The sequence below is a fragment of the Carlito syrichta genome, unplaced genomic scaffold (genome assembly GCF_000164805.1).
Source record: "Carlito syrichta isolate Samal-C Ts95f unplaced genomic scaffold, Tarsius_syrichta-2.0.1 Scaffold303272, whole genome shotgun sequence".
Taxonomy (NCBI): Eukaryota; Metazoa; Chordata; class Mammalia; order Primates; family Tarsiidae; genus Carlito; species Carlito syrichta.
Window position 1 is genome coordinate 314,591 of NW_007247368.1, and position 17,046 is coordinate 331,636.

The 17,046-nt window shown below is 43.5% G+C and overlaps 1 protein-coding gene across 1 annotated transcript in view; it reads left to right on the forward strand.

The window, feature by feature from the left end:
* The window catches only part of RERE (arginine-glutamic acid dipeptide repeats), a 289,136-nt gene that overhangs the window by 175,376 nt on the left and 96,714 nt on the right, over positions 1–17,046 (forward strand). The window contains exon 10 of the mRNA XM_008058270.1: positions 7,621–7,719. Within this exon, the coding sequence (XP_008056461.1) occupies positions 7,621–7,719 (99 nt within the window). The remainder of the gene's footprint in view (positions 1–7,620; positions 7,720–17,046) is intronic.

The window sequence follows — 17,046 nt, forward strand, 5'->3', positions numbered from 1 at the left end:
AAGACTTTGAAATCTAATATTGTTCTTAATGGACTGAAATTATTTAATATTTAGCCTGAATGCAGTCTAATTTAGATAGGCTTTTTCTACAGTTATTATAATGGCTATCTTTGAAAAGTATGCTTTGGTGTAGGAGAAACTGCCAGATGCAATGCCATTTGATCTAAAAAGGTCACGGGAAAAGGGACATTTAAATTAAGTTATAAATTAAATTGAAGAACAATATTTTGATGTGTGAGACCAGAGATGTCAGAGTAGGGAGATGTAATTCATGGGTTCATTATAGAACAGAGGTGCCTGACAGCTGAGCCATGCCAAAAGGGAAATTTATTTGCAACATCACGCAGACGGAAAACGGGAGCCAAGATGAGAAGCGGAGTCGAAACTCGAAACCTTGTGGTAATACACAGAGTTTATGCTAATAAGACTGCCCGAGATCCAGAGATGCTTAATGACTGCTGTATTATTAATGAGGTGTTCGGACATGTGCACATTTTCAATCTTATTTAAATTAAGACCTCGTCCTTGCTCAATAAAATAACACACTTTATAACCAGGCATTAAGGTGGTTTCTCTCACCTCTCTGTCCAATGTACAGATTTGCTGAAATTTCAGAATTGTTTAGGCAGGAGAGTTAAAACGTGTAACAAAATTTTTACCTGCAGCAGCTTTGACGAAGGATATAATTTAATGTTTATAGCATTCCATGAGAAGTTCAATCACGAGTTAATTAAACTGTAGGCAGTCATTAAGTATTATTTATTCTTTCAAGAAGCTTGCCAGTAAAGCACTTACATATATTAAATTATAGAAAGTAATAAGCAGGGAATGATTTGTCAAGCAGAGTGAGAGTAACAGATTTAACTTGGGCAATTATGCAGAAATGTGTTTTTTTTTTCCCTTGTAACATGATCCTTTCTTTCTGCTAATCAGGAGAAGGTCAGAGTTTGTAATAAGCCAATTGTAGATGTATAGTGACTATTGGCATTGTTGGCTCTGGACTTTTTGATTTTGAGCTGAGTTCTCACTCTGTCACTCAGACTGGAGTGCAGTGGCACAATCATGACTCAACACAACCTCAACCTCCTGGGCTCAGGCTGTCCTTCTGCCGCAGCTTTCCAAGTAGTTGGGACTACAGGCACATGCCACCATACCTGGCCAAGTTTCTGATTTTTTTATAGAGATAAGGTCTCACTATGTTGCCCAGGCTGGTCTCGACCTCCGGGCTCAAGCGATTCTTCTGTTTCAGACTCCCAAAGTGTTGGGATTACAGTACAGGCATGAGCCACCAAACCCAGCCTCATTGGCTCTATTGAACCTCTTGTTATTTAATAAATCTTAGGTAAGCACTGCGTATGTAAAACATCACTCCCTGTGATGATGCCACTATACAGTTACAACTATTTTACATTTCAGAGTATCTGGACATTTTGTATCTCGTTTAATGCTTTCCATTGTTCTGTGACAGCTGGACTGATGGTGTTATACCTACTTAACAGATGAAAACCTCAACACACCTGGTTGGTTTGGGTTAAAACTGGTAGCAAGAATCTGTCACCTGCCTCAAATCCTGTACTATTTTCACTAGCTACCAAAGGCATTGACAATTTGATAATTTGTGTAGAAGGGACTGCTGAGCACCTGGGCACCTGGAGTCATTGAGAACTTTTTTTTTTTTTGAGTTGGAGTCTCTCTCTGTCGTCCAGACTGGAGTGCAGTGGCCGCTCCCGGCCACCGCAGCCTCGACCTGCTGGGCCCTGGTGGTCTAGTGGTTAGGATTCGGCACTCTCTCATTGAGAACTTTTTATGCAACTAGGGAAATGAGTCTAGTTACTGGTGCCGCAGTGTCTCTGGCTCTGAGTGACTTGTGCTTACTATTGTTACACTGGAACCAAACCAGGTGTTTGTTGTTTAGAAACTGCTGTTGTTTTTAGCACCAAAATCCCCTTCTTAGTCCACCGTGCACAGCTTCCGCATGCCACTGTATCTCCATTGCTAGCGTAGTCACCAGCACAAAGAGGTACTCAGTGAAGCAAGAAGAATATGGTTTGAGCAGCCTGCCTCTGAGGGTGGAATGTCCTCTTGGAATCATGGGCACCGGGACTTCTGCTGCAACAGGTGTGGTGGGAGAGGACGGGACACCACACAGGCATAGTGTGTTCATCCTTGCACTTTCATGATGAAGAAATAGAAATGAAGGAGAGAACCCAGCTCTGAGGATTCTGTGGAGCAACTCGGAGGCCGTCGACCAAACTGCTGCAAAACAGCAAAGCAGGGATAGTTCCATGATGGAATGACTCCAAAGGCTAGTGGATTGGGAGAGAGTCGCCATTTTGTCATCAGATTCCCTGGTCATAAATCCCAGAGCTTGACCTGTGGTTTAGGGAAGACAGGTTTTATTTGTGAAGAAGTGTCGTCGTGCAGTTTAGTGATGTGGAAAAGTGGTAGACAGATTTACAAGTAAATGTTTCCTTGTTCATTGGTTAAAGAAAATAAAGCAACCACACACCTGTGGTGATGATTTGGAAGTGGTTTCGCTAAAGGACATCCTGCTGTGGCAACTGGCCAGTGAGGGCAGGGCGTGGCTTCTGGCGAGCTGATGTAGAAGCGGCTTCTTCCTTGTCCCTGCGTTTGTACCAGTGTCTTCCCAGTCGCTCCAAAATGTACAGTTCTCTACACTCTGCAGTAAAATTTCATTTAGTCCCAGATTTTACCAGCTTGGCTTGGCTGCAAAATGGACAGAAAGGTTTAATTATCTTGCTTTAATTGCTTTTCCATGCTACAAAGTGAAACTATAAGACATTTGAGAAGTTTTTATTTTTTTCCCAACATTATTGCAGTGTCTTTGAACAGCCTTCTCTAGGGAAATGGTAGAAAATCTTATACTAAAGGACCCTTTACCTTAGCCTGCATCTAATTTCCTGACTATATATCTGTGTGATTGTTGTCAATGCTTTTACAATTTGAAGCCTACATAATGTTTTTCACAAAATGGAATTATTTCAGTCCTGCAGAGCATGATGCTGTATTAGAGGGGAATGTTTTCAATTACTACCTTTAGAGATGTAAGAGAGTCCATATTTTGGTAAACTTACCAACTCCGATGTATGAAGAAATACAGTTGGACTGTCCAGATTAGCTCTTCCATGAACGTGATTTTGGCCCCTGTCTGAAGAAAGAAAATCTTGATAATCACCCAGAAAACAGACTCCTGCTGGGCTCCGGCGATCCTTCTGCCTCAGCCTTCCGAGTAGCCAGAATTACAGGCGTGCGCTACCACTCCCGGCTAATGTTTTGATTTATTGTAGAGATGAGGTCTCGCTGCCCAGGCGGGTCTCGAACCCGCGGGCTCAGGCAATCCACTCACCTCAGCCTCCCAAAGCGCGGGATTACAGGCTGAGCCACCGAGCCAGGCTAGGCCTTATGTTCTTAAGAGTAATTTCCTGGTATCAGGCACAAAATATTTAAAAATTTAAGAATTTTTCTGTGTACTACGCCAGAGTTTTCATCAAATTTTATGAAGTATTAACATGGATAATAATGTAAAACATAAAAATGTTTTTTGTTTAGCACACTTTTTTTCTGTGAAAAGGCTACTCTCTAATCTCGAAAACTGATAAAAAATGGGGACAAGAGTGCTTCTTTTTCTTTTTTCATTTTTTACAGAAGTAGCTTGTATTTTCTAATATTATCCTCCTGATAACCCTACAAGGCTGATGTTTAGTATTATATCCATTTTTTTAAAATGTTGAAATTGAGGCACAAAAACGATAAATGAATTGGTTGAGGTCACATGCCTTAGTAAACCTAGAGCCAGAATTGGAGCCTAGGCAGCCTGGCTCCAAAGTCCAGTTTTTTCCGCCCTTATAACTGATTACCACCATGCATTCTGACTTCTTATAAAATATTGATTTTGTCATGAGCTTTTCATTGGAATTTTATTATTTGATTAACTTGATTTGATTTCTAGTTATCGCTAAAATGTGTGTATTTTGCCAGGCTCAGTGGCTCAGCCTGTAATCCCGTGCCTTTGGGAGGCTGAGGTGAGTGGATTGCCTGAGCCCGCAGGTTTGAGACCCGCCTGGGCAGTCGAGACCTCATCTCTACAATAAAACCAAAAATTAGCCGGTCGTGGTAGCGCACGCCTGTAATTCTGGCTACTCGGAAGGCTGAGGCGGAAGGATCACCGGAGCCCAGCAGGTGAGGCTGCGATGGCCGGGAGCGGCCACTACACTCCAGTCTGGGCGACAGAGTGAGACTCCAATGCAAAAAAAAAAAGTGTGCATTTTAAATTGATAATCATGCACTTTCTCCTTTTATTCAGTTCCGATCCACATTGACCTGTCATTGTAAATCCTCATTATGACTGGGCATGTGGCTCACACCTGTAATCCTTTGCACTTTGAGAGGTTCAAGGTGGGAGAATCACTTGAGGCCAGGAGTTTGAGACCCTATCTCTACCAAAAATAAAAAAATGTGCTGGGCTTAGTGGTGCATACCTATAGTCCCAGGTATACTTGAGAGGATGAGGCAGGAGGATCACTTGAACCCCTGAGTTTGAGGCTGCCGTGAGCTATGATCATACCACTGCACTCCAACCTGGGCAACAGAGTGAGACTTTGTCTCTTTAAAAAGAAATTCTCATTATATTATAGAACTTGGGAAATATATACTTGTTCTGGACATTTAGGCAAAGTATGAAAATCTAACTATTTTAGATTTTTTGTAACTCTGAAAGAAGGCTAGATTGGAGAGTTTTCAACCATTTGGAAATTATGGTAGTATTTTATTTTTTAAAAAGTCTAATGATAAATGTCATAAAAATAAATGGTTTCATTGTGTCACCACACCAAAGTGGAATCCAGCACTGCCCATGTTGCAAGTGTTGTGTTCTGTTTTAAGATAGTTGGCTTATAGTTCTAGCTAATGTGCAACCTGGACTTCCCAGTATTTAAAATAAAGGCCTCCTCTAAACTGTGAGACTGCTCTGAAAATTTAAAATTGTAAAACTTTCTGTTTTGCTCAGTGAACACTGAAAATAGGTCTTTGTGATATTCCTTCAATGGCATTTGCGTAGAAGAGAGAGTTGCTGTGTATGTTGCAAGCAAGTATTTATTTATTTATTTATTTATTTATTTATTTATTTATTTATTTCAACAGTATTTATTGCTGCTTACTGCGTGCCTAGCCCTGGGACTGTAGCAGCTGCCAGGAAGACAGGCCTTATTTTATTTTATTTTATTTTTTTATTTTTGAGTTGGAGTTTCACTCCTTCACCCAGGCTGGAGCACGGTGGCACACACGCTCACAGCCACCCCAGCGTCGACCTTCTGGGCTCCAGCGATCCTTTCGCCTCGGCCTTCCAAGGAGCCGGAACTACAGATGCATGCTACCATGCCCAGCTACTTTTTATTTATTTATTATTATTATTATTATTTTGAGTTGGAGTTTCACTCTGTCACCCAGACTGGAGTGCAGTGGCTGCTCCCGACCACTGCAGCCTCGACCTACTGGGCTCCGGTGATCCTTCTGCCTCTGCCTTCCAAGTAACTGGAACTACAGGCACACGCTACCATGCTCGTCTAATTTTTTGATTTGTTGTAGAGATGAGGTCTCGCCAAGTTGCCCAGGCAGGTCTCGAACCCGCGGGCTCAGGCAATCCACTCACCTCAGCCTCCCAAAAGCACGGGATTACAGGCTGAGCACCGAGCCCGGCACTGTTTTTTATTTTATTGTAGAGTCAAGTCTCACCAGGTTGCCCAGGCTGGTCTCGAACTCACAGGCTCAGACAATCCACTTGCCTCAACCTCCCAAAGTGCTGGGATTACAGACTGAGCCACCGAGCCCGGCCAAGACAGTCCTTCTTAAGAGTCTTCTATTTGAAGAAGGAAGATGACTCTCTCCTCTTGTGATCCCACAGCTCTGTGCCTAAACCTGGCTGATGGTACTGATTACAACCTACTTGATCTTCTTTTTTTATTTTGGGGGGAGTCGGGGTCTCACTGTCTCCCAGGCTGTAGTGCAGTGACACTATCTCAGCTCATGGCAGCCTCTATCTCCCAGGCTCTGGCAGTCCTGCCTCAGCCTCCCATGCAGCGGGAACTCTAGGCACGCATTACCATGCCCAGCTAATTTTTGCAATTTTTTTTTTTTTTTTTTTGATAGAGATGAGGTCTTTCTGTGTTGCCTAGGCTATTTTCAAACTCCTGGGCTCAAGCCATCCTCCCACCTTAGCCTCCCAAAGTGCTAGGATTACAGGCGTGAGCCACCATGCCCAGCCTACTTGATTTTGTCATCTTGTGTATGTTGTGTCCCTACCAGCATATAAGTTTCCTGAAAATAGGGACTGTAGCTTATTAAGACTTTGGCTTTACTTGTCTTGACTGTCTAGTGAATGCTGGCTGGTTGTTCAGATAAGAGCTTGAAGTGCGAATGAAAAGATCAGAAGGACCACTCTATGCCCTGCCGGTATTGTTCATGGCTGCATTCCAGGACCTAGTACATTACCTGGAATGTGATCGGTGCTTAGTCACCATGAAGCTAAATGAGTTCAGATAGACGGAGATTCAGATTTGGATTGAGTCTACCTAGGGACTGTAGCTGAAGGCATTGGTTTAGTCTTTTGTTTGGTAATTTAGCAAGACTTCCTGGAGTGGTGCCTTATACTGCAGACTGGGTTAGGCACTGGAGACACAAGTCTCAGACAAAACCAGTCCTTGTGTCAGAGGAAATTGAGAATTTGCTGAGAATTTAGAGTGACAGACACAGATTGGGGATGTGGATAGAGCAAGAGGATCTCTCTCCCTGCTTTTTCTCTCTGTCACCCGCAAGTTGAGGTGTGGAAGGAGTCATAGAAACCGCAATGGGAGTGTCTGGCCTGGTAGGAAGTGGTCAGTGGTGCCAGGCACTGTACAGAGTTACAAAAATAGGGGTGAGGTAAGTGGATTCATTTCAACAAGAGAGAATAAGGAGTGTGTGGACAGCCAGCATCTTCATTCATACATACTGAAAAGTTAGCATACTGTTACAGAATGGTTTTCTTCAAGAAGTTCTTAAATTTTAGGTACTTTGATTTTGTTTGTTTGTTTAGTAAAATTATTATGGGTGAAAAACTTAAATGCAAAAAGGAAAGACCAGACTTTCGAATGCCTTGGGGAGGAGGGGACAGGAATGGGCATCCTACCATCTGCTGCGGTGTCTTGGCCCCATCCCCTACTGGCTCAGCAGGTGGACACCTTCACTTGATCTTTCTTATCTGTAAAATAGGGTGATGATTGTTCCTAAACCCTAAGAATAAGTGAGAGAATACTCTCCTCATCAGGTCAGGTAAAATAATGAGTGCGTGGAACACACTGAGCACTGGGTCGGGCCTCACGTTCACTGGATGCTTGCGCTGTTCTTAATCCTACTCCTTTCATTGCCAAAATGCTCTCTGCCTTGCCTGTCTCCCTCTCCCAGCAGGGGGTGGATGGGAACAAATGTACACGCTTACTGAAATCACTGTTAGTCCCTCCCATGGCCCTTCTATCAGGGAAAGCAAAGGCGGGGCTTGCCTTGTAGTGGTTTGCTTCCCATTGGTTTGTTTAGTGCAATTAACTAATGACAGTTGTTGTGTTCTAGCTACACGAAAGCGGTTACGATGCTGGCAAGGCCCTGCAGCGCCTGGTGAAGAAGCCTGTGCCCAAGCTGATCGAGAAGTGCTGGACTGAGGACGAAGTGGTGAGCATGTGCCGGCATCCCCCTTGTATTCTGGGTCATGGGGGCATTCACTTCTCAGTGCGTGACCTCGTGACTACGCAGGGAAGGGGGCTCAGTCAGAAGGTCTGGCCATGCAGACAGACCGTCTGTGGCAGCCATCAGTTGAAAGGAAGGAGACTTTAAGCCTCAGAATTGAACAGAAGATTTTGGTAAAATTTTAGTAAAATTAGGTTTCATAGATGATGAGGAAGATTTGTCCATTTGCATGGAAACAGGAGAAATTGATCATTACTCCTTAAAAAAGAGTTCATTTGAATTTGTTTTCGGTGCATGCCAGCTTGTGATACTGCCCTATTTAAAGACATAAGCATGTTAAAACCAGTTGAAGGCCAAGTATTGTGGCTCAGGCCTGTAATCCCAGCACTTTGGGAGGCTGAGGCGGAATGATTGCTTGAGCCCAGGAGTTGAGACCAGCCTTAGCAACGTAGCAAGACCTCGTTGCTACAAAAAAATTTTTTTAATTAGCCAGGTGTGGTGACATGCACCTGTAGTTCCAGCTACTCAGAGATGGGAGGCTGAGGTGGGAAGATCACTTGAGCCCAAGAGTTTGAGACTACGATGAGCTGTGATTGTACCACTGCACTCAGCCTGAGTGACAGAGTGAGATGTGGACTCAAAAATAAAAAGAGAAACAAAAATAAAAAAACAATTGATACATAACCTAGAGTAGGGTTGATGGTTTGTTTTTGTAAATTAAATTTTTTTTGTAGACGTAGGCTCACTATGTTGCTCAGTCTGGTCTTGAACTCCTTGGCTCAAGTGATCCTCCCACCTCAGCCTCCCAAGTAGCTGGGACTACAAGTATGCACCACCGAGCCCAGCTCAGTGATTTTTTTTTTTTTTTGAAGTCTTGTGGAACCCCTAACTTCCTGAAGGACACTAATTAAAGGCGGGAAGCATAGGGTTGATTAAATAAATATAGTGGATGTTACATGTTGATACTATTGCTATGGCCCATGGAAGGAGAGGAGGGGGGAGAAGTGTGCCCACAAATACAGACCTGCAGACCCACAGATCCCACCCAGAAGGCGAGTTGTGGTGAGGCAACGTCCTCATCTTGTGACGTGTCGCAGGTATTGCTATAAGAGACTTATCAATTTCTGTGCCTTTGCAGAGTGGTCTTCAGTAGGAATATTACCTCTTGACACTTGCCCTTCAGGTGGAGTGAAATTGAAATGAAGACTGGACCCGATGTTCATACTGATCGCCATCCTTCACCTGTATTTTAGAGCACGCTAGAGAGGGTGTTTAGAAAGTGTGTGTGCTTTCCTGATGTGCTCTTTTGTTTATTTAGCAGTGTTTACTGAGTGCCTCCCCAGCACCAGGCACTGTGCTAGACCCCTCTTGACAAGGCTGACGTTTGAAGACAGAGCCCATCATGAATCAGTGCGTGTCGGGTGGGGAAGCTCTGGAGAAGAGCAGAGCAGGGCATTGAGGACAGGGAGTGCCCTAGGTGGGGGCCGTCTCATGTAGGGGCATCAAGAGGGCCCTGGTGGGTAACATTCAGGTGAGACCTCTGAAGCGAGTGGGCAACCTGTGGGATATCAGAGAGAAGAAAGTTCTGAGCCCTGAGGTTGAGAACTTGCTTGTCATGTTCAGGAGTTTGGCAGGAATGGGTCTGCAGCACAGTGAGGAGGGGAGCGGGAGGAGAGGAGGGGTGTGTCCTCGAGGGAGCAGATCAGGTGTGGCCTGTAGATCTGTGGTCAGGGCATTGCAACCTGCCCTGCATGAGCAGCTTCTGGGCAGGGGTGACTTGCTCTGACAGCAGGATTTGCTGTGGCCACTGAGTCCCCGGGGTCTGCAGGGGCCCCTGTGACACCAGGCTGGGGCTGGTGACTGAGTAGTGTGGCAGCAGTGGTGGTGAGATCAGGCTGTACCTTGAAGGTAAGGCAAAGAGAATTTGTTCCTAGAATGACCATGCGTGAGAGAAGACCAGGTTCGAGAAGATTGGGAAGTGGGGAGGCAGGGGAGATGAACCGGCCTGGCCTTGCGGGCGTGGGGCGTGCTTGTCAAATGGTTCCTTGAGTCTCTCATCTGTCAGACTTACAGTGAATTCAATGTTTTAACATCTTTCATGATTCGTAAAGTTATGGAAACATCTTAAACATTTTTAATGTTCAAACAATGGCCAAAATAAGAACGTTAAATTCGGTTGTTTTGGGCAGTCACATTGATACTGTTTTTCACTATGAACCTATTTATGTGGGAAGGAGATAAGAAGATTGAGTGACAAGATTTCAAAATCTACAAAAAGCCTTTGTGGAAGAGACACGAGGAGATGCAAAGGATGGGGCAAGCCTGTAGATTGTGACCTGCACCCCACCCTCCAGGGTGTCTTCAGCCTTCTTGGCCTGGCGTGGGGCAGCCCCAGGTCCCGGCAGCACATGCACCACGCCAGCTGCTTCTGCTCCTTCCTCTCCTTGGGTTCTGAGCACTCTCCTCCCTCTGTCTCCATGTCCTTGGGCGGTCTGTCTCCTTCCCCCACCTCTCTGCCTCTTCTCAGTGTCTCCATTGTCCCCCCACCCCCATCCTCAAGCCTCCCAGCTCTTTCTAGCCATGGCTCCCTTCTCTCCGTGCCTTCATTTCTCTTGTGACCTTCCATTCCCTCTGGAATTTTAAAAATACACAGCACAGAGTCCTCTACCTCCTCAAAGGAAAGCTGGTTTCCTTTCCCGTGGCACTTGCTTGTGTCAGGCGAGATGTTGCCTTTGCCCTGTTGCTGCTGCACGGGGAGTTTAGTAGCAAGACTGGAGAGAGTCCTCTACCTCAGAGAGGGCCTGGCTTTATTCTGAAAAACAAAACACGATCCAGCGGGGTGAATATTGCGAGTATGGGCCAATGATACTTAGCTGCAGTGTCAGCCTGGACTCATTTTATCATGTTTGCTTCTTGTTTGGAGAATGTTTTGGCAGCCGTCCAGCCCTGCAGAGCCCAGGGATCAAATGGTTCCCTTATTTGCAGGAAGTGAAGCTTCACTCTCTAACTGACAGTGAGTGAGAGGGAGTGCCCGGATAACTGAGAGGTGGGGGGAAGCTTCTGGCATAGTCCCAAGCCAAATCCTCCAACAGATTTATGTGACAGCAGAGCAACTGCCCTTCTTAACCTTACAGCCAGGCTTTGGCCACGAGAGAATGCCTGCTTTGGTCACATGGCCCTTCCATGGAGTTGGCCACATTTTCTCACCTCAGGAATAAGCAAAACAAGTAAGTCCTCTCTTTCTTTTTTTCCTCCTAGTTTTCTGTATACTTGGAACATTCTGTTATTGTTATCATCATCTTCATCGTCATCATCATTTTCAGAGACATGGTCTTGCTATGCTGCCCTGGCTGGACGCGAACTCCTGGGCTCAAGCAGTCCTCCTGCCTCAGGCTCCCAAGTAACTGGGATGATGGGCATGCGCCACCATGCTTGGCTAGTCACTTTTTTTTTTTTTTTTTTTTTTTTTTTAGTTAGAGTCTCACTCCGTCACGCAGACTGGAGTGCAGTGGCACGCTCCCAGCCACCGCAGCCTTGACCTGCTAGGCTCTGGTGATCCTTCTGCCTCAGCAGAAGTAGCCGGAATTACAGGTGTGTGCTACCACGCCCAGCTAATTTTTAATTTATTGTAGAGATGAGGTCTCGCCAAGTTGCCCGGGCAGGTCTCGAACCTGCGGCCTCAGGCAATCCACTCACCTCGGCCTCCCAAAGCTCTGGGATTACGGGCTGAGCTACCGAACTCGGCTAGTTACTTTTAAACTGTGTTGCCTCTGGTGTATTAATTAGATGTAACTACAACAGCCCAGCTGAGGTTGTTTCCCTTTGCACTTAAGTGAGTACGTGGAAGCCCCTGTGAGAGGGTTGATGAGCAAGCACAGAGGGCGAAAATGCCCCGCTGTGCCGTGGAGGCTGGGCCTATGCGCCTCCAGACCCTCCAAGAAGAAACTTGTTTCTGGTGCCAGTCCAGACCCCGACTACCCTGCAAGGCTTAACCCGGGTCCCCTCTTCTGTGCTACGTCTCCTGTGTGCATCGTTTCGTGGCCTTAATTCTCTGCCTCCTCGTGCTCAACTGGTGATGTCAGCTGCTTGTTCCTTACAGTCTCATTTCTGAGTTGATTGCCCTCCTAGTTTGTAAGCTTCATAAGGGTGAGGACTGATAAGTAGTGAAGATAATTTCTCTCCCTGTGAGGGGCTTGGAGAACATTGACAATCCTTTTTTCAGGTTATTGTTCTAAAAAATTCTTCACTGTAATTAAGATTGTCTTCAACCCAGCATCTGAAAACATGTAATAGTTAATAATTATGAATCAACATCAAAGAAGAAAACTTTTCCATGCATCTGAAACTGATTTTACAAGTTTTACTGTTGGAAAAAACTCCCAAATTAATCCTCTCCTCCTCCTCCTCCTCCTCTTCCTCCTTGTCCTATCACACAGCCTCTTCTAGGTCTTTCAGATAACCATGAATTCTGGAGATCTTAGGCCTCAGGATTACACAATGAGGCCTTTCATCCTCACACGCCTAGTAATTTCTCTGACAGCTTGTTTGTATATAGATATGGGACTTCTAATAGAACTTGCTTTGGGGCTGAGGTATTTTAAACTTTCTTGAACTGAAGCCAAATTTGTGCCAGTTTCTGTCCAGTGCTATCCCAGATGCTGCAAGTGAGTTCAGCTTTCATGGGGTGATGGTGAGAAACACCTTGGGAGCTAGCCCAGGTCATATCTTCCAGGCTGGTAAACTGGGTCAGAGCAGAGAAGCGTTTGGGAAGAAGTGCTAGGTTAGTTCATGCAGCTTATTAGATACCATGACCTGGTCCAGGATGGAGCTGAAGTCAATGGCCGGTGGCTGCCTGTAAGAGTGATATTGATGGGTAGCCAGTTTCACTCATAGTTATGCTAAAAGTATTTTTTCCTTTTCAGGAAGTCATCTAAATTGTTAGAACTCATAAAGAGAAAGAGGAGGAAATACAGATTCGAATTTTTAGAAAAGAAGCCCTAGATTATTAGGTTTTTAATTAAACATGATGAACACATTCAAATATAACACAAAGGCTCTAGGCTGAATGGCACCTAATCGAAACAGATTAAGTTGCCCTTCCGTGCTTGGATAGTTATTCTGTTTATTTATGCATGCAGGCTGAAGGTAGCATTTGCTGCAGTTGTGTTGTTGCTTATTGCACTGGGATTCCGTTGCTGCTGATGCTGGGCTCTTAATTAGCATTCAGCTGTTGGTTATGGAAATACTGGGGATGCTAATTGAATTCCTTTTAAAATTCAGGGCCTGCATTTTCTTTGTGGAGTTTGGCCTGACTTGCTAGGTTGTAAGATCTGGTGCTTCACTGAGCTGTGCATTTTACCCTTTGCTTCCTATACACTTGGCTGTGTTTGGTTTCTGAAATTATTTTCATGTTGAATTAGCTTTTAGCAAAAATCTAGGTGTTGCCCAAGGTGAAGGTTTTGTGCTTTACAGGATTACTGCCGGATATTTCTATTTCATCTTGGGTAACTGTAGCTTTTATCTGGAAATATGCTACGCATTAAATATTTTATACCCATTTTGATATGTAATACTTTGAGGTGAACAAGCTAGATACAAATAAGCTCTAACATTTTTATCCAAAGATAGTTAATTCATGGTGGTAATAAACCTTAATTGGCCATGTACATGGATTTATTTACAAGTTCATAAATTTTAAAATATCTAAACCCTCTTTCAATTTAAAGCTCAGTTTATCATAAATATAAATGAAAGTCCTTCTTTCAGAATTGACATGAGGTGGCCAAGTAATTTTCTAAACATTTGTAATCCAGTGAGCCCGCCCAGTGACTGATCCAGGAATTCCTTACACAGAATACACATGGTAAGTTGCATGGTGTCTGTCCCCAGCTGCATCTTTGGATGCTTTTGTTATGCCCTTTTTGGAATGTCTGCTTGAGAAAACATTGTTTTCATTGTTCACTCTTTTCAAGCCAAGCATCTGGATGTGTAAGAAGACAGAGCTGCTTAGTGGGGCAAAAATACAATGAATTTTATTTACTGTTTGTGTGGCAACTGAAGAAAATGGAATTCACAGGAGAATCCCAGTTAAAGTCCTGGAGGAACAGGAAGTTGTGGAGGTGAAAACAGAGCAAGGGTGGTGGTGGGAGGGATGGGGTCTCAAAGCCCACAGTTATCCCCAAGGGTGTAAACATGGTCCTGGTGCTTGGTTTTGTAATTTTTTATTCACAATTTAGGGTAAGGCTCAATTGTGTTATACCTGGGGTGCCAAAAGAACATATACACATGTTAAATGATGCTATCTAGGTATTACTTCTAGTTTGCTGTCATCAGAAGTATCTGGATGCCGATGGTAACCACTTTGAATAGCACAGGAAGGGTTGTTAAAAAAATCAACTTTGTTCAATTTCAATTTTACTAAATTTCTACTATGTAATGCACTAAATATATTATGTCTATATTTGGGGTTTCCAAGTGACTGTACTTCATATTTCTTTAGAAAGAGAATTCCATTGTTTTGATTCAATTTACATATGTGCAAATCTATACACATACATAAGTTGACAGTGACATAAAACCACGTATGCATGTAAATAAAGACCAGAAGAGAGCAAGAAACCAGTAAGTAGACTGTGTGTTACTGGTGAGACTTTAAATCCCAGATATTTTAAGTTTTATGATTTAATACAGTCTTTTCCTTCCTTAAAATATGTATGCATTTTTTGGCACCCTCTGTGTTTATTTTAGGGATGGTAAAATTTCCAGAGTTCTTGATCATCCATTTAGTTGTTCAAAAGTGTTGATGACATGGTCCTGCCGGTCATCAAATGTAAATCTGTTTACTTTCTTCTTTTTAGAATTGCATGCATAGTATTACTATTATTATTACTATTATCATTATTATTTTTGAGTCACTCTGTTGCCCAGGCTGGAGTGCAGTGGCACACTCACAGCCACTGCAGCCTTGACCTGCTGGGCTTAGGTGATCCTTCTGCTTTAGCCTTCCAAGTAGCTGGAACTACAGGTGCGTGTACCACACCCAGCTAATTTTTAAATTTTTACTGTAGAGACGAGGTCTCGCCAAGCTACCTGGACTGGTCTTGAACCCGTGGGCTCAGGCAATCGACTCGCTTCCACCTCCCAAAATGCTGGGATTACACGCTGAGCCACCGAACCTGACCTATTTTTCCTATTATTAAACAACATTATAAGAACATTAAAGGGGGTTTAAAGCCTCACCAGTAACACACAGTCTACTTACTGGTTTCTTGTTCTCTTCTGGTCTTTATTTACATGCATACATGGTTTTATGTCACTGTCAACTTATGTATGTGTATAGATTTGCATACATGTAAGTTGAGTCAAACCAATGAAATTCTCTGTCTAAAGAAACTTGAAGTTTTACAGTTCACTTGGAAACCCCAAATATAGACATGATATATTTAGTGCATTATATAGTAGAAATTTAGTAAAATTAAAATTGAACAAAGTTGATTTTTCTCTCTAACTACCCTTCCCCCAATTTTAGAATAAATTGGTACTGTTTCTTATCAACAACTAAATTATAGATATAAGTGTAGGAAAAAGCCGGGCTCAGTGGCTCAGCCTGTAATCCCGCGCCTTGGGAGGCTGAGGTGAGTGGATTGCCTGAGCCCGCGGGTTCGAGACCCGCCTGGGCAACTTGGTGAGACCTCATCTCTACAATAAATCAAAAATTTAGCTGGGTGTGGTAGCGCGCACCTGCAATTCCAGCTACTTGGAAGGCTGAGGTGGAAGGATCACCGGAGCCTAGCAGGTTGAGGCTGCGGTGGCCGGGAGCGGCCACTGCACTCCAGTCTGGGCGACAGAGTGAGACTCTAACTCAAAAAAAAAAAAAAAAAAAAAAGTGTAGGAAAAATATAAGTGTAATATACATACTCCTCACTCCATGTTACACATGTGTAATATACATACATACACATGTGTAATATACATACATACACATGTGTAATATACATACATTACACATGTGTAATATACATACTCCTCACTCCATGTTATGAATTATGACCCATGGCAAAAATCAATTCTTAATATTTAAGACTAAAAATATAGATTTAAGTGGGATTTACCTAATGTTTCAAGTATTAATAAAATTGGACTATTTTTTCTGTGGTTAGCTCCCATCAGCCTTCTAACCAAACCTTGTTTTAAGAAGTCAATATTATGGATAGAGTAGAGTTTATTGTCAAGTTCTTTCGGAAATGAGACAGCAAATTAAAAATCAATTATATGTGTAGAAAAGTTGGTGTAAGGCAATCAATTCTGTCAATTAGTTTGCAGAAAGATTGTACTGTTTAACAAGCTGTAAAGCGAAATGTATTTTTAAAATCTTTTAGTAAATGAGATCGGACAAGCATTTGGAGGGAAGAGATATTTCAAAAATTTATTTCAGTATTTCATGTCAGTGGAAGTTGCCTCTGGGTTACATGTACAAATTCAACTGTGACCTTGCCTTTCACTTACATGGCATTATTACCCTCTAGGCTTCCTCTTTATGCTGTGGTCAAAGAAGTTAGTATACCCATTTTTCTTTTTCAACAAAATCTCTCTTTTTCTCATTCTCTTTAACCAATCTATTTTTTTATTTTATTTTTTTTTGAGTTGGAGTCTCACTCTGTCGCCCAGACTGGAGTGCAGTGGCCGCTCCCGGCCACCGCAGCCTTGACCCACTGGGCTCCGGCGATCCTTCCGCCTCAGCCTTCCAAGTAGCCGGAATTTCAGGCATGTGCTACCATGCCCGGCTGATGTTTTGATTTATAGTAGAGATGAGGTCTCACCAGGTTGCCCAGGTGGGTCTCGAACCCGCGGGCTCAGGCAATCCACTCACCTCAGCCTCCCAAAGCGCGGGATTACAGGCTGAGCCACCAAGCCCAACTACCAATATGTTTTTAAATTTCATCATCCCATAACCCTATTTTTAGATTTAAAAAATAAAGAAAAATGCCAGCAGTACCTTGTGCTATTCTCTAAGGCCCCGTGTGTGTGTGTGTGCTTATGCATGTGTTGGTGTTTAGGCATTGGGACTGCTGATCAGAGCAGAGACCTGGAAAGTAACCCTACATTGGATATAAGCATACCCTGGATTATTCCTTGCTGCTTGGGATAATCTTTTTAAATCGAAGAATACTCTTTATGGGACATTTTTCATTTTGCTTGAGGGGGGAGTAATGGTAGGATCTTCAGCTTGAAGGATTAATAAATACTGAGCAGTGGGTTATTGAAACCATGTTTCTATCTCATTTTCAAGGGCATGTGAAAAAATGGAGATAG